Source organism: Pygocentrus nattereri, chromosome 20 (assembly GCF_015220715.1).
Source record: "Pygocentrus nattereri isolate fPygNat1 chromosome 20, fPygNat1.pri, whole genome shotgun sequence".
In the NCBI taxonomy this organism is placed as follows: domain Eukaryota; kingdom Metazoa; phylum Chordata; class Actinopteri; order Characiformes; family Serrasalmidae; genus Pygocentrus; species Pygocentrus nattereri.
In genome coordinates, this window is record NC_051230.1 from 17,603,312 (window position 1) to 17,624,441 (window position 21,130).

The following is a 21,130-nucleotide window of genomic DNA, read 5'->3' on the forward strand; positions in this document are numbered from 1 at the left end:
GTTTCTGCATCCCTTTGGGACCATCTCTGCAAATAACGCCCAAAAACAAGCACCTCTGTGATCTATCCCTAAACAACCAAGCTGATGTCAGTAGACCTGCCCAAAGTGGAAGCAGTCTCAGAAAACATGGCCATGCTTAACCTTTCTGCACTAACCAGGCATATTCATAATAATCTACTTCATATAATCAATTTCACAGTCCATGCAATTACACACATATTCCACTATTTATTCACCACACACTGAATACATTTCTACTGAACACTGTTTCAAAGCTGACAGTTACCAGCACTTCCCATTTCCCATAAGCTGGGCTTTCGCCAGATTAGTGGCTAAGAGTTGGAACACCTGCAAGACCAGAGGTTACAGATGAGGACACCTGTTTCAGGCTACAGAGTCTGGTAAGACAGATTTTAGTACCTCCTCCCTTCTGTCTTCTGTCTTTTCCCTCATTGCTCAACCTTCAGCTGCTGAATGCTGACCAACGTGCTGTTGTAATATTATGCATCTGTTTAAACAGTGGTCAAATAAAACAGCGTGTAGCAAACTCATTAGGCAGAGTATTCCAGGCTTACACAAATCCAGTCTTGTGTTCAAGTCATTACTTCAGGCCTTGGTGCACCCTCAAATAATGTAGATTGGTAAACAGAAATGAGCATTATTGGAGCAGCAGTCATTAACTGTTATTGTGTGATTTGCTGTGACAGTTCCATTGCTAAGGTAGGTAGCAGAGTGACCACATTAGCTAAGAGAGTGACCAAAACTTGGTTGTCTTATATATTGTGGCAGAGACTCTGCACTCTGCAGAGGATGAACTGAGTACTGATGTTAAACTGACAGTCTGAAAAGAAGTGTCTGCACACTGCAAAGCTACAACCTAGCACCCACCTGGGATAACATAGCAAGTGGTTTTGAACAACTCAGCAACCACCTTAAATACCATTATAACTATTTTTCTACCACCCTAGCAACCACCTGGGGACTGCTTAAGCTGCATAATCACTTCTCATATTCTTGCAGTTTCTTATTGTAAAGCCATATATATATATATATATATATATATATATATATATATATATATATATATATATATATATATAATTTATTTACTTTATTTATTCTTTAACTAAAAAAGGCTTTAGTGTGATTACTTTTAATATTTTTTATTTTATTAAATATTTATTGCTCTTGATTAATAGATACAAATAAGCACTAAAATTATACAATAAATAGACATATTGTTGTATTAAATCAGTAGCATGAACAGTATAAAAGATTGCTATATTTTCCATGCAATAACCATAAATTCACTGTTCATTCCACTCTTAATATGAATATAAATGTCTCTTAAAATGATGCCACACAGGATGGAACACATTTTTCCATGGTTCTGTATTCTGCAAGTCTAAATCTGGTTAAGTGATTATGATACCTAAAGCACATCCAGTCACGGCCCAATAAAAAAGGGCCAATAATCACTCACGCCAGGCAATGGCTGCTCAGCTGTCTTTACAGAGAGAAGAGGTTTTGCTCTGGAGGTGACATCAGCCTTGTTGTGGCGCCCAGTCTTCACTGTGCTAATGAGCATCTGTGTTTATACAGGTATTGGGCCAAGATGTCTCTCTGCCAAGCCTCTAGACACTGGGAAAGAAAGTAGAGAAAACCTATGGTGTGGAGTCCCTTCATCCACAGGCCTTAACCAGACTGCATTGATGTCGTAGCCAAAAACAGATGCCACATCACCTGTGCAAAAGCTAGCAATGGGCGAATGCCAACTAGAGATGTCAATATATTCATAAAACCACCAGTTCAACTAAACAACCGACCTGTTTCTAAAAAATCTAGAGCTTATTACAGCTGTAAATAACATATGTTCAATTCTAAAATCACAGTCAGTTTCCTCAGAAGCTCCTTATAAACACTCAAAAGTGGCTGATTTTAAAGCAGCTGTTGTTTAAATGTGGTTGACGCAACGTGAATGAGAAGAACTGTTTTCCAATGTAATACATCTTATTCTTTAATGGAAGAAAAAAAATTTATTTCGGCCACTAACCTCAACTCCAGAGGCTTCTTTTTAACATAGACAGCCTTAAGTCAATTCAATCATCTGTATGTCTACACAAAATTGAAGTAAATTTACAACCAGGGAACTGTAGCAATAGTGTGTCAGTTTTCCATATGGAAACACATGTAGTTCATCCTATAAGATGTGTGAAAACAACTTGATCGGTGACAAATCACTCTCAATGGAGACAAGCTTATGCCAGTCTTTTTTGCTTCTTGAACAAACAACAAAGCAGCAGGATCCTCATCTGAAAGCCGCTAAGAGTGGTTTCACACAGAGAGTGAACAGAAGAGGGACTTGAAAGTGCCAAGTCTAAAGAACTCTTTGCTTAATCTCAGTATATCCGGAACAAAGCACACTTATAAAGAACCCATGTGGAGACATCTATTCAGAGACCTATTCTGTATGACACACAAAAAATACAATGAAGCCTCATTAAATCAGGTCTTTAGCACCATAGTGAATTTTACATGCTTGCCCCCCTCTTAGCAGTCTTCACCACAGGTCAAAGAAGACTTAAATTCAAAGAAAATAACAAAACTATAAAACATTTTAAACATGTTTATAAAAACATACATAATAAACACTGTTTACTAAAATTTGCTACATTTAAAATTGGGCCTGTGTATAAGGCTCAGTAAGTAGTGAATTAAAAGCTGTTAAAAAATGCATTGTACATAGTAAAGAGGGAACACGCAACATTGGCACATGTCAGTTCTATTTCAGTATGAGAGACGTTGTCTATAAGCTGAACTTGGCAGACATACCAGTTATTCAGCACCCTGGACAGCACTGTCATGCTATATCTACACTGTATAATATATTCCAGTTTCAACAATTGGAATAAATGTAACAACCTTTCCATAATTGCTTAAAGGGGAATTCCACTGATTTTCCTAAATGTCAGCATAATCAAAACATTAAGATGTAAAGTCATTCAGAGTGGTTTGATATAAAACGTGGCTTTCTAGAGGTCCCAAGTCAGAATTGTTCTCAGTGGTGATGATAGGAACCAGGCGTCTTGACGCTTCTAATAGATATGTCACAAAGTTATTACATGAAATGGTAACAAGTACATTGCACAATGCTTGCGACGTTTCACAATAATTTTGAGAAATGGCTTTGGCCTAAAACATTCATAGCAGGAGGTTCGTTAGCCAAGAGGTTCAAGGCCAGTGTGCACTTTTAAAAATAATGGTTCCAAAATATTTCTTGGCTAAATTGTACAGTTCTAGGGAATAAAACTGGACTGCTTTTACATTATGCTCACGCATCTTACCAAACTAGCTCTCTAAAGAATTATACATCAAAAGATTTAAGGAAAATGTAGGCTTACAGGTCATTCTGGATAGTTAAAAAAGATACATTTGTGTTGTAGACATCACATCCCCTGGTTCCTATCGTCACCACGGTAAAGAAATCTGAATTGGTAAATTTCTCTTCAACTAACCATTTCACTTCAAACCACTCCAAATGACTTTGTTTACCTCTCAGCAATAGTTTTGCAGAACTGTATGGAATGAAGAAATTGGTGGGCTTCCATTTTAAGTTTATAAATCTAAATTGCTAAAAACAGACATACTGTACTTAAATGTCTTCCTCTAATAGATCCATATACTTACTAAAATGTCTCTCTCTGAAAGAATTCACAAGAAATTGACCATCAAAGCAACAAATATTCATAAAGTTTATGGATACACGAGCATCAGAATAAAATCAGAAAAAAAAACAGTACTAAAAAGGCCTTACCTGTATCATTCTGTTCCGTATCTTCAACGTTAATGATGATCACGTGGACAGACAGGCCATCAGGGGACACTGTACAATTTTTGGGACTTGTTGCAGGAGAAGTAGTCAATAGTGGCATATGCTCGGGATCAGTGTCGTTGGTTGTGCCATCCGTTTTTGTCATTGTCTCTGTAAGAGCATCTGGAGTACCTGCTGGTGATTCCTCAATGATTACCACACTTGATTCCTCAGGTAGTGTTTCACTTGGGATGGGAACTGTGGATGCTGTCACATCAGACGGAGCTGGAGTGTTAAAAGGCTCCTGGATTTCAGTTCCTTCTGGTGACTTGTTATCTACTGAGGGCAATAAGCTGTCTTCCTCAGGGCTGATGGACTGTGTTACTTCTTCCATTTTTTGGGTGGTTGTTTCTGTTTCTGAGCCAGACACTGTGTTGCACACAAAAGCTGTGAATGTGACAGTGGCCTCAGTAGTTACTGCTGTGGTCTCGAATTCAGAGCTCGCTTCTCCATCTGAAGTAACAGCCTCTTGGAGGGTCGTCTGAATGGAGGGTGGACCTTCAGTGTCTTTTTCAACTCCGTCATAGTCAGGAGACTCAGGAGTTTCAGGTCCCTCTGTAGAAGTTATCTGTGTTACTGTACTTAGTTGAACATCTGTGGTGCCAGGGAAACCGGCATCATCTGTTTCCATGGTTCTTCTGGAACTGCTTTCCTGGGAAACCCCAGAGAGTAGGTGCACCGGCATTTGGGGTGAAGTGTGGTGATCATCCTGCGTGGTGGTTGGTTCAGTCACTGAGGATGCTTCAGGGCTCATCCTGGAAGCATTTCTCTCCATTGTTGGCTTTGTAACTTCTATTGTTTCTTCTGTATTGGACTTTGAAGCATCTTCAGAATCTGGAGATACAATAATCATCTTTGTGGGCTCTGAGACAGATAACATATCTGGTGTCATCTCTTCAAGATTAGAGACTGAATCTGCTGTGACCTTCTCGACTATAGCCTTCTCTGTGTTTCCTACTGCAAACATGGGCTTAGTGCTTGGAGATGCAGAGAGGAAAACATCTGGTGTAATTGTGCCCACTTCAATTACACTGTGATCTTCTGACTCTTCAGATGGTGTCTCCATGACATCAGGACTTGCAGTAGATTCTACATGGACTACATCTCCACGACCTTGTGCTTCTGACCCATCTGGGCTTTTAGGGCCAAATTCATTAATGGTAAAATCTGGAAGGGTCATCACTGAGTCATCTTCTTCAAAACCCACTGTTACAGCTGCTACATGTGGATAAGTCTGTGACTCAGAGCTGCCTGAGGCCTGTGTAAAACTTGGTGGGGCCATGCTGGTGGAAAACATGGAAGGAGGTTCTGTTGGGATCTGGAACCCATAGTCATCTGTGGAAACTTCTTCAGAGGCTTTGTCTATGTCATCTGACTGTCTAGGCTCTAGGGAGGTAGCGTGGGCTGTGGTTGAGGAAGCTGTGGTGGGCAAGGTGGTGGTAACACCCTGGATTGTGACATCCACCCAACTTGTCTGGCTCAATAGAAGCTCACGACCTACAGGTAAACATAGAAATACTGTTTGAAACACTGTAATCTACTCCAATAAAACAAAAATTGCCAAGCAGTTTACAAACATAGGACAGACAAGAAACACATTTCTATCCTTCTTGTGAACAAACTGCTACATGTGCAATTCATTTTAATCACTCCTCAGTAAGATGTCCACACTGTACATTAGTTAATGAGACAAGCCAAATTGTCTTATACTGAATTAAATAACCTCTGCTTGGGAAAACACTGCTCTGCTGTAATACCAGTCAAAATGAGAAATGTGTCTGTTAAGACTTTCTGTAGTCTATAAATCATTTATGCTGGTACACAACTAACACTAAAACTCTTCACAATAAAATGGTTTTGAATTATGTAAACAGGATATGCGTAAACTCTCCCCACAAAAGCTCATAGTTCACAGCTGTTTGCCACAATAAATATACACTATAAGAATATTATACATTTCTCTTTATTGAAAAATTCAAGAAGTTGTTGTGAAATAAAATGACAACATTGCTCAGTGGAGATGGTGAAGAATCCCCTTGAGGTGCATAACACTAACTGTGGTTTAACACGATACAGTAAGGTCATCTCTCCCAGTTAAAAAGAAACATGACCGATGTGTCTGAAGCTATGTGTCTTCCTGCATCTATCTATCTATCTATCTATCTATCTATCTATCTATCTATCTATCTGAATATCGTCAGTATAAGTATACAACTGTATAAGAATGTAATTAGGTCTGTTTAACCCAATTAAGTACAGTATGTAGTATGTAAGAATTGAATAAAAGTAATTTACTATTCTTGATAATAGTCTTTTTAAAGTGTGGAACTACTGGAAAAACTAAATATCATTATGCTTATTGTGTATCGAGAAAATGTCTTGAAATATCATCACCCACCCCTATGTTACATCTGTACCCTGAAATGTTAGCGACCTGACACTTTTATCTAACACAAATTGATCTACAAACTACCACCGCCAAAACTGTTGATAATAAAGGAAAATATACTTTGTTATATTTAGATATTTTATCTTTCTCAGCTTATCCAGGAATGAGATGGTAGAGGTACAGTAACTAATTTAAAGCTTGATTTTACTTTTCTTAAATCAATTATTTTGATTGTAATCAAGTATTTTTAAACATTTCATATTGCAAGCACTAAAACAGAGCGAAGGGTGATGGCTTAGGAAACCTTCCCTCTTCCCTGCAACATGAACTGTAGCCAAAGCTCCAGCTGTTCTGCATTAGGCACATCCCCTCCCTCTTTTTCTCCAGCTATCTCTGATGTAAGGTGTGAGGCACAATTTTCCTTAGCAGAAAAGCAGACTGTGGTCTGCTCCAGTCAATGAGCAACTCTATTCTTTCTCTAGACGTTTGACGCTCTTATTTTAGATAGATCACTAAGAGAAAAAAGAGAACTCATTGCACTCAGATGCGAGGAGTGGGGCCTGGGGCTGAACAGTCCAGTGAAAATGTACATTCATGAAATTTTGAAAACGAAAAGAAAAAAAAAAGAGATTAACTAAAATTTATTCTCAGACTATAAACTATTCTCAAATTATCACTACAGCAATGGAAGGTGTGAGTTTAAAGGGGAATTTAAGGCAGTCATTCAATACGCCTTTAAAATTGACATAAATGTGTCACTCTATGGTGGCAAATGCTTTTAGATCATGAAGCCATAAAAATGAGCTCAAAATGAGAATAAACCATATAAAACTGATGGCTGTATCCTTTGTACTATTCTCAAAATAACCATAATGCAGCCTTTCTAAGCTAAAATTGTTTATGCTTGCTTGTTTATTCTGCTGTATCAGCAAAGGCCACTATCATGATAATGATTAACAAACAATATATTGTGTAACCCAAGTCATACCTGAGTAGCTCCTAAAACCAAATGGACCCCTGACAGGTCTACGTGAACTAAAATAGACCAAACAAACAGGGAGGTCACAGTGTCCTGTTTGAGGTGACCCCTGGGGTCCTATTCTTATCACAGCAGGCAGCCATTCTGGATGAGCGCCCTGCCTGGCAGGAGGTGAGTTATCTGAATTAGCTTCAGTTGAAAAGATATAGCCCCCCCAGGTCAGGGGTCAGTGGTGCCACTGATTCTGGAGCCACGACAGTTGCTCTACATTATTCACATGTCTGTTCTGATAAGCGTGAGTGCAAGTGACAAAAAGGAGGGAGGGTCTGATGTCGGAAATGAGAGGTAGATGGAAGATTAGAGGGAACATAGCGGATAACACCTAAGCACTTTCTCACGCTGAAGGATAGAGACCTGAATAGAGCTCTATGGCATCCCACTGGAAGTGACCTAAGAAGGAGATTTTAATAATTTATAACATGAAACAGTTCAAAGTTTATATTAGTAATTTAAACGAATATGGGAGGTACTCCCAGGTTGGATACTATAAACCCAAGGGCATTAGTAAAAGTAAGAGAGAAAGTGAAAACTGGACAATTTGTTATGTCTATAATTAATATAATGACGCTTTTTAAAATTATAATAATGAATTACTATTCTAAGTTAGATGAATGTTATGGGGATGCACCAAAATTTGGGTGGAAACAGTAAAACTGGTGATTCTAGTTTCTCAAAATCAAACAATTTTAACTGTTAGGAAAACTAGAAATGGAAAGTTCATGAACAAACTTTAAGTTGACTTGACAAAGTCTGTAAACAACACTTCAATATTCAAAGACATTGCAGTAAACTGTTCAATTTAATTGAGTTTATTTAGTAGTTTAGTAAGGTCCTTGCTATGGTGCTGCTAAGAGGTTACTATCCCATTCCAGCTTGGTGTAATGATGTTGCTTTGTGGTTGTTTGGTGGTTGCTAAGGTGTTACTAGGCTATTGCTATGGTATCCCAAGTAGGTGCTGATAGGCCCCTGATGTGCTATCCTTTGTAGTGGCTAAGGAGCTGCTTATGGTTGCTATGGTATCCCAGGTGGTTGCTAAAGTGTTGCTAGGCTGTTGATAAGGTATCCCAGGATTTGCTAAGGTGTTGCTAGGCAGTTGCTATGGTAGCAGGGGTGGTTGCTAACTTGTTGCTAGGTTAACTGTTTTTTATTGTCAACTTATTGTCAGTCAATATTTAAACAGTTCTGTTCCTCATTAATTTGCAGTATTTTACATTTAGTGACTATGTAGTGAGACTGACTCTATGCTACACACTCTTAAAAAATAAAGGTTCCTAAATGGTTCTTGCCTTTAGCCTTAGGCAGACTTCAGAATATTTACTTAATGTAGAACCATTACATTATGTGGAGGTTCAATAAACTTAAAAAAAAAAAAAGATTCTCCAAACTTGCACGTCTTATTTATTGTTCTTTATAGAATCATCCACTGACAGGGCTTTTCAGGAGCCAAAAGAGGTTCTTCTATGACATCACTCCACAGAACTCTTTTTGGTACCTTTATTTTTAAGAGTGTACAAGAGTGAGAGCAGAAGTTTAGAAATATGATTTAACTTTCCCAACCAAACCCAAACTGGTTTCCCAGGAAACGGGCGGCAACCCAAAGTGAAATGGAGTGAGGTCAGAGGACCACTGCTCCACAGACTATTAAGACTCGTGTAAACTTTTCCAGTGCACCATGTCTCAAACTGAAGTGAACTCTCAATTTAACAAACAATGGCAACCATTTCGAAGCACAAATAAAATGAGCTTAGATGTACACACAGTCTAAGCTTCTGCCTGGATTTACTGTCACTGATGTGGGAAAGGAGGGAGTTTTATTGACACAGAGAAACACACGCCAACTTGTGTGTGTATGTCTGAGTGTGTGTGAGTGCAAGTGCTTGTATGGGTGGGGGACTAGATTACGCACACTCTAAGAAATGACATCAAGGAACTGGAGGTCTGGCTAAATGGTTGTCCTCTCTTTCCCCAAAATCCCCCAGGTATCTACACGCAGCAGTTGCACATGTTCTCAGAATACACTCCACAACATGTACGTTCTTGCATGCATACTAATAGTTCTGTATTATTCTAATTAAGACTGTTTTCCCACCTCATTCATTCATTACAGCATGCACCAGAGTTTTGATTTTGTGACACTGTCTCAATTTCATCGAGTTTGGCTCATTTCAGACTGCAGCAACTGAACTGTACTAAAGTGTTCTTTATTTCTAAGGAATTTGGCGGGGATACCAGCCTTTCTTGCTGTTACAACTGCCTCCATTATAATGAAAAAACTATATTATATATAAATACAGTGTTCATTAAATGTACAGTCCTAACCATTTGGACGCTTAAAGACATGAGCCACAGTCCATGTCATAAAATAAAATGCTTTGCTATTGCTCATCTGCTATTAGCAGCAGCTCACTCTGCATGAATGAAATGAGCCTCTGTCAAGAGTTTGGTGTGGATCATCATTTAAAAGCAACCTCACCAGCCGCGAACCTATCCAGGGTTCACAGTGGTGTTGTCTGATGTGGACTAGAGTATGGCTAAAGTATTTGCATTTATCAAAGCTGACTGACTAGACCAAACAAGGTAGATGTGAACAGGACATGTGAAAAACACGAACAAACACAAACATTTGGTTGGTGTGCCATACCCGTGTTTGATTGTTGAAAGACTCTAGAATGTGCTTTTCCAATTCACTCTAGTTCCTTTTACTTTTACGTAAAGGCTGATCGTGTTTGTCCGTGTACTCTGGCCTGCTAGTTTCACTGTTGTATGATCCAGTAGACAGCACAGTTCAATTGTTCCAATCCAACTAAGGGAGACGTGTCAAACTGTGTTCCTTCTGGGCCACAGCTCTGCAGAGATTAGCATTTACTACTTAATGATGAGGGTGTGACCAGACATGTTGATACAATGTCATATGATCTGAGGCCACTTTCCCAAGCAAGTGATTTTTTTTTGTTTTTCATAGTCCGAGGTTGATGTCAAGTTTCAAGCTTTAATCAAACACTGCATATTTTCCAACATAATTAAGATATAACAGAGAAATCCAACCAATCATGTGTTGTGTTACAGGAGGTGGGACCAAAGCTACACAAAGAACTGCGTCCTTTTCAACCCCCACATGTAAAAAGTGTGAGTGTTGTTAGTAACAAGCTAGCCAGCTAACATTAGTGATATGAGTGATAACTTTAGCACTGATGATGCATTTACCTTCTGACAACAGCAAACTGAATGTTTTAGAACTACTATGTCTGTATGTTGATTGATCTACAGCAAATACCACTGTAATTTAAAAGTTGAGCACATTATTGTTGATATAAATTTGTAATTTAGGACATTTTCTTTTGTAGTACAAATTTCCAGTTGAGTCAGAAATTTTGAGTAACTTCAGTCAAACACAGCATAACAATTTGAGGTTAACCCATGAAGGCCTAATTAGCCGATATGTTGAATCAAGTCTCTAACTTGGAAGAACACTAAACTCTGCAGAGCTATGGCCCACAAGGAACCCAGTTTGACACCCCTGAACTAAGTTTCATTCAACCTCAGCTTAGCATGATTAAAACATGCAACACTGGCTTTCATTGGCCAGACTATTCAAGACAGATTTGAACATGTAAATGCTTAGATTATTCCACTGGCTTTCACTCCAAGTGTCTGTAACATTTTGCTTGTGAAACTTATGAAACAGACGTTTCAACTATTACTCAACTATACTGTACTGTACTGGCATGTATGTAAACAAGACTGGCTTTTGTATAAGTCATCTAAATGTCTCTTTTCTGTGAATGTAAGCGTAAATGTAAACATAGTTACTGATGCAGTCTGTAAAACACATGAGAGGTTTCTACCTTTGAAACAGTACGCTCCCAGTTTCATGGTGGGCTCAGGGAAGCCTGTCTGGTTGCGGTAGCGATACATTGTCCGGACCCCTAGCAGACCTCTGCCGCACTGCTGTCTGGGTACGGAGACAGGGTGGCGAGCGCTTCCATCAGAGAGCCAGCCATAGTCACAGCGATCGAGACCATTTCTCCAGGCAGAGTGGAGCTGGCCAGGAGAGGCAAGTACTGCATTCTGGTTCTCACACTCAGCCTTGGCCTCCTCGAATGACATCTTCCGTGTGGTAGGAGCAAAGAACACCTCACCTGAATGTGTACACAAAAATGAGGAAACATAATACATCAACCATAGCCACAATATTGTATTGAACTCAAATCTTTTGATTGATTTCACCATATAATTTTACCCCTGCAAGGGCCTGTATGTATGACTTCACTCTCATAACTACATAACTTACATATTAGTTCCACAGTAGTTACTAGGGCTGCACAATTAATATTGCTCGCTACCTGTTACAGCTAAATTCTGTTTTTGCAATACTAATATCTCAGAAAGCTTCAATATGCAAATGAGCCCTCTAACCAATCAAATGCTCTGTTAGCATCTGGACCAATCAAACTTCCATATCAGATATCTTCAGTTATTTTGATAAATAAAAGATCCAAGATATTTGACAAATAAACCAATTTATTGCAATAAAATTAAAATGTGTTAAAATAATACAAGTAAATCACAATGGTGTCATTTTATTGACTCACAAATGTTCTTTTTAATAGGCATATTGCTTCAAAAGGCTAGGATCTAGTCCATATCGTGCAGTCATATTCACTGCCAAATCTATAGTTTCTATCGATAGTAGTTAGTAAATAAGGTTTCTAGGCTTGTAACCCAATAAGACTTTGGTTTAAGAAAGCTGAAGTCAGTGTAGTACTTTTTGTAGCACTATCAAATTAAAATAACACAACAAATCTTTCATGCACGGCAACTAAGAAAGCCTGTTCACAATCAGTAATCATCAGACAAACATGTCCCACAGGGTCAGTAATTGATTGGATACTACATTGTCACGCTTTTTTTAAATAAGCTGATGACAGCACATGGTGCAAACAAAATGTTTTCACAGAATATGCAATGTTTTCCATATGTGACCCTTGTGGTGGATTTAATGCCAAAAACACAGTAAAGGGTGTGCATGTTTTTGCTTAGAACTGGGTGTGACTGTCAAAAGTTATAACCAAGCTTTCCATGGTATTGGAGTAATTTATAACCATGTACAATGAACATCCTCAAGTCCTCTTTCATTTAGAAACAGGGCACATTAGAAACCACAACACACAATAGGGTGTTTCAGGAAGTGACACCAATTTGCCATTGCTGTTAATTTAACATTCTTCTTTCTCCATATATGTGCATAGCACAGTAATACAACACCTGTCATCTCAGAATTATTCTACTGCACTAAAATTTTAACTGGGCGAACTATTTACCAGACAAATCAATCTTGGGAAATTTGATAGGTGGCTTTTGCTGACTCGTACTCGGCAGACATTCATTGTTTACACAAAAAACAGTGTATTTCTCTTATGTGATGCCAAAAATACTCTAAAAGTCCTTGTCCAATTCTGAACATTACCTAAGTTCTTGAACCATGTGACCAACTTCCAGAGCATTTTTGACTGATGTGACCATAAGACTGTGGTTTGAAACCACACTAAATGTGCCAGCAATGTGTCAAAAACTAACAAATGAACAACTCTGGCTCCACTTGCATCACCAAGAGTCATGCCAGAAGTAATACTGTTCATTATTACATTCTTTTTGGTGTTCAACCGAAGTACAAACTCAAATGTCAAAGGTCATCCCTGTCTGTAATAAAAGGTTTCACTACACTATTTTCAAAGGTAAGTATGACTGGATGAGTTGAAGGCTCATGATAGTTTTGAATATTGCATTTTCCCTTGAATAAAAGTCATATGTGGTGAAAGTTTTCCTTTGGCCTCTTACCCTCAAGCTTGTCTGCATAGCAATACACGTCGTACGTCTCACTGGGCTTTCTCAAGCCATATGAGCGAAGGCCAGGTTTTCCAGGCATGTTCCCCGAGCAGCCAGGCCTCGGTGTAGTGATGGGGTATCTACAGATCCAAAAAGAGAAATGCCTCATTACTTATTCATAGCATTGATAGATCAATGTTTTTATTTGGATCTCTAAAGCAGCTTTATAAACAGTGCTATACAGTCTATACATTTCTGCATAATTAAACAGTTAAGATGCAAACAATGTCATTCAGAGTAGTTTGATGTGACACACATTACTCCAGAGAAACTTGCCTAATCAGAGTTGTGCTCAATGCTACCTCACAGAAAGTTACTACACGAAATGGTTGCATATATGCTCCCTGAACCCTGGGACACTAATTTAAAATAGTTTTGAAATAAGGTTTTTGGCTTAAATCTTATTTAGAAGCCATATTGCAAATTAGGATAATGCATTCAACATGGTACAAGATGTATGACTGTAGGAGGAGAAAGAACTCTGAGAACTTGGGCTAGAGTTCTGGGAGGTTTCTGCTTTGAATTAGAAAGCCAGATGACCCCTTGATGAATAGAGAGCTTACAGACAGAACTGAGGAACAGAAAGACATGGGGGTGGTGGCAGGGTGCGATAACTTGGTTGCAGTAAACAGAAGGTAGAGATGGGGAATTATATTATAGGATGTTAGAAGAAGTAGGGGCATCAGACATGATCCTTCCCAAAACTTTAGTTATTCCACAACTCCTTTTCTGGTAAAGCATGCTGAGTGTTGTAGGACTCAACATATTTTTTGGATTTACCACTATTTACGTTATCTATTTTATTTTAAGAAATTTGTGTAGTTGCACAGGTTGTTTTGGAGAGCGAATAAAATGGCTATCCATGGTTATAGACATTATAAACACAGGTTCCTATCACCACCACTGTAAAGAAAATCTGACTCTAGAAGCAATGCATCATTTCACATCAAACCACTTTGAATGTCTCAAATGCCAAAAGAGCTCACTGGAGTAATATCATAGTAGATCAGATGTTGGTTCAATTAATGGTTCTTCGAAGAACCAAGGTGGGAAAGTGTAAATGTAGATTCTATACCACAATTATACTTATAATACCAAGGTTTTCCGAGGGTCCATACATGCAAGTCAAGAACAATGTAGGAACAATGTAGGAGTGTATAGATAAAGATGAAATAAAACATAGTACCATATTGTGTTTCAAAGAGTGAACTCTGACCTAACTGTCTGATCTGCTATCCAGCCAGCATCACATTGGTCAAATCCATCCTCATAGGCAGCTTTCAGTTGGTCTGCTGTGGCAATGGTGGCCCCAACATTTCTGCAGGCCTCCACTGCTTCATTGTAGTTCAAGGTGTATCTACTGGTCTCGGCCCGGTAATGAAAAACAACACCTGGAAAGAAGAATAAACACTTGTAGAGATGTTTCCACAGGGAGGAAGTGTTCTGGAGTATCTAATCTTACTTAATCACATGAGAGCATTTTATCAATCATCAATCAAAGATGTTTTTTTCACAAAAGATCTGTCTGTGATGACAGACATTAGTAAGTAAACAGAAATTTAGTCACAGTTTAAAAAAACAATATTGTGGGTCACTTAATTTAATAAAACAGCGAGTGCTGAACAGTAACAATAACATGAACACGTGGGTGAAGGGACATTCCATCCAGCAAAATGGTGGCTTTCAAACAGCCAGTAACTAAATGATTAATGGCTCTAATTAAAATGGCGAGGTCTTTGCAGAGCAATGGGAGGTGCCGTACTTTGAGAGCCAAAATTTTCCAAACCCAACCAAATGCATCGTTTCTCGTGGCCCAAACATAAATCAGTTTCTCAAATGGGCAAAGGTCTCAGAGGAGACACCACAAGAAGAAAACATTAGGATGAAAGCGTGTGGAGAGCATTTTGCTGTTAAATGATGTAAAAGAAGAGTCAAGTCTTAAATTGCTATGGGAAAGGATGACTTAATAAGGACTGAACAGAACTGAACTGGACTGCCTTCATTTGAAATAAGTGAATTTAAGTCATTTGAAACATACTAGATACATTAATAAGCCACAGATTACACAAGTGGATATCATGAAGCCTTTTGGCCTAGTTAAATTTTCTAACAATACCAATGAGTTTGGCTACAAGACACTGTTCATAATAGTAGCTTACCATTAATATTCAGATTGACCGTGTCTTGTGTGTCCTCGATGCCATACAGGACCTCACAGCGGTATGTTCCAGCATCACTGGCCCGCAGCTTTACCATAGTCAAAGAGGCGTCACCGATAATCTCTGGATGACTCGGCACGGACACTCGGTTCCTGTAGCCTTGCCCGATTTTGATGACTCCATTTTGTGTCACGAGTACTGTGGATTCCTCATCACCATCCATCTTGGTCCATTTGATGCGTAGATAGTCTGAGATGGTGGCATTGTTGGGTGCTGCGGTGGGTAGGATGGAGAAGTGGCATGGCAGGACCACCTTCCCCGAAAGAGAGCCACTCACCGGCCGCATCACTGCTAGTGAGCTAGAGACTAGAAAGGACCAAGAATACAGTAACTTGGGGGGGGCGATATGGCCAAAACATGTCACAAACACAGACAAAAATGAGAACAGACAAAAAGCACCAGTAGTGCCATAATAAAAAAAATACTATGAAAAACTATGAGTGCAATGATTTTGCTTTAATATTTTGCATAGTGCACTGCACTAAATTCAATAAAAACAAGGCTAATTATGCTCTATTTGTAATGAACTATGCTATCGCTCAGTATTCCTTCATAATGTGATGTCTCACAATACCACATTGTATTGCCCCCTGCCTACAACACATTAAACATGCGTGCATAGCTTGGGTAAACCTAACATGGCAGACCCCTTATGGTCATTTTCATATTGTGATGTACGTGGATAATAAGTATGCTGTCATGCACTTAAGAACAGGAAAATGTAGAACATACAAGCATGAGCTTCAATTAAAAAGAAGCAAGCAAAAGGCCTAGCCTTCCCTCTTAAAACAAGCTGGCTAAAAAGCAGCAGAGGCTCCCAGTGGGAAGTCACAGCTGTTGTGTGAAAAACTGAGACGAGGCCAATTTTCAATTTGTCGTCAATAAACACTTCACTTTTCCAAGAGCATTTCTACATTACTTGCCACCATCCAGGGTTAGAAACGGTAACTTGTTTGAGTGGAAATGAATTAAGTCATCATTGTTTAGACAAGAGTGATTGACTGAATTCTCTGCGCAGCAACGTGAGGAATGCGCTGGACAGGTGAGATGACCCCCAAGGGCTGTATAGACCACAGTGTGTGGAGGGCTTTTCTAGGTGATGAGGCGAAGCCATCTGTTTTCACCAGACACAGACAGTTTCCTAATTAAAAGGTATGGGTCCTGGGAAATGCACTCGAGAACACATTAAGAGACAAGGCTTGCTTTGCGGGAAACAAAATATCACTCAGAGGGCATGCAGAAATGCTTAGATGTACCTAAATGATACCCCCAGTCTTATCAAATTTGTGTAATGAAATTGTGTAATGAAATGGTTCATATGCAAACTAAACCCTTCAGAGAGAAACGTAAAGACTTTGAAAGGTCCCTCCCAAACATTTATTACATGAAATGGTTATGAATACTCTGCCTGATGCCTGAGACACTCTTTAATGAAAGCTCTGAGATGGTACTGGACTAAAATCTATTTTTAAATGGTTTAAATTCATGCAGGAGAGGTAAAATACTCCCAATTTAGCAAGATCAGCACTACCTATAAACACTGAGAAGACACGTGTAGATTCACAGGTGGTTCTGGATCTTAAATAAAATGTCTATATTAGTGTTGTAGACCCCTGGTTCCTATCATCACCACTGTAAAGAAATCTGAGTGGGCGGTTTATCTTCAGTAAACTATTTTACATGAAATCACATCGAATGACTTTGTTTACATCTGAACCACCAAACTATGCAGAACATTTGAAAAACAAGTGGAATTTGCTCTAAAACTGAGTCACAGAGGACTAGGCCAGAAATGAATCTGTGTAACATGCCAGTCATTACATGCCAAAACCACAACTTACCAAGAGCGTGGGATGTGTGGCACAGGCAGCATAGCCACAATATATGCTTTATATTCAGTAACATCTTCAATCTAGAGGGTGAAAAAAGTTCACACTGTTAGACACAAACTGTGCAAAAAAAAAAAAAAAAGATCCTCTGGCTGCAGTTTTTAGTCGTATGGCGACGCATTCCCTCAGCGCTTCCTGACTGATGTAAAACCCAATGAAGGAATAAATAGGCTGTTTCAGTTAGTTAAACAGTGTGTGAATGCCCTGCCTCCATCAGCAGCCTGAGGTGGTCTGATAGGTCTGGTGGTGGTCAAACGGAACGCTTCCTTTGAGAAGGTGGGTGGTGGAAATTGAGTATTCTGTTGTCGTGACCCCCCACCGGGGCGAAGATGCACGAAGCAACAAGAAAAGCAGCTCTAATTACTCATTAGCCTGCTAGCCGCTGAAATCAAGCAGATTAAGACGGTGAACGGCTTTCAGGTTCAGGATGATGGATGGATGGACGTCCGTTCTCATGCAGTGATGAGGATGACAAAACGATGTAGTCTATGCGTCTATTTGTGCGGTGACTATCAAAATAGCCATTAGCTTAGGTTACCTCAGGAACCGGCCGCTGACTATGAAGTTTTTAGCTACAGAAGCTCACGTGACTCAAGTCATTCAGGGGGTCTGTTTCTGTAACGGGTAAGCAACGAAATGACGTCCATTGTGTGCAGCGTGGGCAAAACGTCTTGTTAACAGCAACTTTCATCATAAGTCTCTCTCTCTTCCTCTCTCTCTCTCTTCTCTTCTCTCTCTCTCTTCTCCTCTTCTCTCTATCTCTCTCTCTTTCTCTCTCTCTATCTATCTATCTCTCTCTATCTCTCTCTCTCTTTCTCTCTCTATCTATCTCTCTCTATCTCTCTCTCTTCTCCTCTTCTCTCTATCTCTCTTTCTGTCTCTCTATCTATCTCTCTGTCTCTTTCTCTCGCTCTCTCTTCTCTTCTCTTCTCTCTCTCTCGCTCTCTCTCTCTTCTCTTCTTCTCTTCTCTCTATCTATCTCTCTTCTCTCTCTCTCTCTCTCTCTCTCTCTCTATCTCTCTTCTCTCTCTCTCTCTCTCTCTCTCTCTCTCTCTCTTCTCTCTCTTCTCTCTATCTATCTCTCTCTCTCTATCTCTCTCTGTCTCTCTCTCGCTCTCTCTCTCTCTTCTCTTCTTCTCTTCTCTCTCTCTATCTATCTCTCTCTCTATCTCTCTCTTCTCTCTATCTCTCTCTCTCTCTTTATCCTCTCTCTCTCTCTATCTCTCTCTTTATCCTCTCTCTCTCTCTTTATCCTCTCTCTCTCTCTATCTCTCTTTATCCTCTCTCTCTCTCTCTCTCTCTCTCTCTCTCTCTCTCTCTCTCTCAAATGAATAGGGATTAGCGCCACTTCATTACAGCTTTGGATGTCTACATTCTTCGCGTCTCAAAGGCGTTATTATAAAAGAAGTCTGAATCTTAATTGTTCTAACTGATGCCCGGATAAACCGAGCTGACCTACATCATCGTCACCATCCTCATCACCACGCCGCTGTCTGTGAGAAAGGAGGATAAGTGGCCATTTAAGGACAGGGACGTATCTGTCCTTAACTTCGTGAGGTTTCGTCAATTCCGACTACACCCGAACCGAACGACAGCACCTGCTTTCTGACTTACATCTCTGTCACATCTGAATGTTATTCAGGCTTGAGATCTTCATCCTTTACAATTAAAAAATACCTTGAATACAAAATGAATACAAAATATTGCATCAACACAGTTTGGCTTTTGCCACAAACAACTGTATGAAAGACAGTAATTGCATTAAAGTCATATATTTTATTTAGTACCGATGTGCACATTTAAGCAAATTCACCCTTTTAGCCCAATAAAGATCACATGAACCTGGTTGAAAATGACTAAAAAAATCACTTATTTTTGGGGGGGCGTTAACGTGGCATCCACAGCCTAACCTTTAATGTCAACGGCATCTGAAGTTCACACTGAACTGATGACCTGAAATACTGTACCTTTAACAAAAGTGATATAATTCCAAAGGTAAGTGGCTGTGCAGATGTCCTTAAATCCTAGTGTTAATCTCCAGTATGTCCAGAGTCCATATGAAAGAGCGCCCGGGGAGTCTGTCTTTGTGGCTCTGCTTTATTCCTGCCCTGCTCTCACTGCGCTACTCAGAGATCCTCACAGATCTGATCCTTACAGCGGGTTCCACTCGCTCCTCCACTCACTGTTATGTCGTCAGGGATGGAGAGGAGGGGCGCACTCACTGCCCAGCCGAAAAGTGAGTGGACAGAAGGGTGGGGTGGTGGGAGGGGTAAAGTAGTGGGGGGGTTTGGGGGGGGTACGAGGCACCCATTGAGGAGTGCTTTATACTGGCACATGGTTAACATTCAGCCTGACTCTCCTGATACAGGAGTGAGCGTCTGCCTCGTTATTGTGACTGTCACGTCTTCATTGTGATAGAATGCACAACCAAATCATCAGCAGTGAATGATGTCTGTCGCTCAGTAGCGGATAATGTTCCCAGAGCACAGGGTATTTGTTAATATGCTATGCATAGGGCTAATATTAGGGTTAATATGCTATATCTAGTGCGGTGTTGCTTTGTTGTCTTTTTATGCCAAATATTAGAGACAGCAAACACTGTTAGGCTTTCCAATCGACTTAAAAAAGATTTCTACAGTTGTAAAGCATAGGATTTCTAACTAAACGTTTCACAAGGAAACACTATTAATTGCAAAATACATATTTTATTCACACAGAATCGTCAATTTTTCATTGTTTAGGTGAAACTGTTTAGGTTAATTTAGGTGAAATCATTAAATGTTATACTTTTTTTAAATAAACGACATTTTTTTTTTGGAAATATGTCGTTTATTTCCTTTAAAGCTGTATTTCAATGAAAATGTAAGAGTCCCTTTTTTCCCCGTCTTTTCCACACGAGGGAGTGAACCGACCGAAGTTCGCACACACACACACACACACAGAGACACACACACACTGATATGGAGGAGATTTTGTCTGCACATATAACGGTATGTAAGTCATATATACTGTATTCTCACCGCGCTAATCTGACTAACCTGAGGGTCTGCGCACCTTTTAGACGCCCTGCTCGAGTCACTTTGACCCACATTTAAAGAACAGCATTTTATAGGACATTTACAGGACACGCCACTGCAAAGGGGGAGTCTCGGCTTTCTGGTGATACCGATACTATCTCTGTACTCCAGATATCAGACGAGATATGGTGGTTTAAATAATAGCAGACCGTGTTCAGATGCAGACATTTATTCAGACATAAGGCAGCAGAAGCAACACCTTTTTTTCCAGCCCGAGAGTGATAACACACACACACACACACACACACGCTGGCACGTGCGCGCTTGCACGCACATTCACACAGACAAATGCAAATGAGATGCCTGTGACGTCTTCATCCCGCCGGTACATCGCTGATATTGATTGGCCGATATGGAGACAGATGATGCTGTTAGCCAATTGTGAGGTGTCTTTCGGCACCCTCAGTTGTTCATTTAGGAGTTGGGTTTTTTCCTCAAATGAAAGAGGACAAAGAGAAGCCTGCAAAATCTTGCAAAAAGGCGTCTAAGACATGAAAACTGACATGAAATATGAAAAACTGACACAGAATAGAAGATGGCGCATAATCTGAATGTCATTCACTCAGCCAAAACCAAAAAACCCCAAATGCAGATCCTAGTTTTGACCTAAAATCTTGGTATGTTCCCCCATTTTCAGTAATTCCTTTGTTCATGATGTGCACTGTTGAGAGTGGGCTTTATTAAGACCTATTAATTCTATATTATGATATTATGATCAATACCATCTTCATTAGAGATATTATGAAACATGGAACAAAAC

The 21,130-nt window shown here is 39.6% G+C and overlaps 1 protein-coding gene across 3 annotated transcripts in view; it reads right to left on the minus strand.

Annotated features, from left to right (window-relative positions):
- The window catches only part of vcana (versican a), a 44,842-nt gene extending 25,421 nt beyond the window's left edge, over positions 1-19,421 (minus strand). For 2 of the 3 annotated variants that reach the window (XM_037531738.1, XM_017695574.2), the window contains exons 1-7: positions 19,261-19,421; positions 17,246-17,316; positions 15,345-15,710; positions 14,402-14,576; positions 13,138-13,265; positions 11,145-11,438; positions 3,815-5,368 (exon numbers count right to left, since the gene is read on the minus strand). In XM_037531738.1, coding sequence (XP_037387635.1) covers positions 3,815-5,368; positions 11,145-11,438; positions 13,138-13,265; positions 14,402-14,576; positions 15,345-15,710; positions 17,246-17,309 — 2,581 coding nt within the window. In that variant the 5' untranslated portion in view covers positions 17,310-17,316; positions 19,261-19,421. The remainder of the gene's footprint in view (positions 1-3,814; positions 5,369-11,144; positions 11,439-13,137; positions 13,266-14,401; positions 14,577-15,344; positions 15,711-17,245; positions 17,317-19,260) is intronic. The other variant, XM_037531737.1, reaches the window with a different exon arrangement.
- Positions 19,422-21,130: the final 1,709 nt, after the last annotated feature.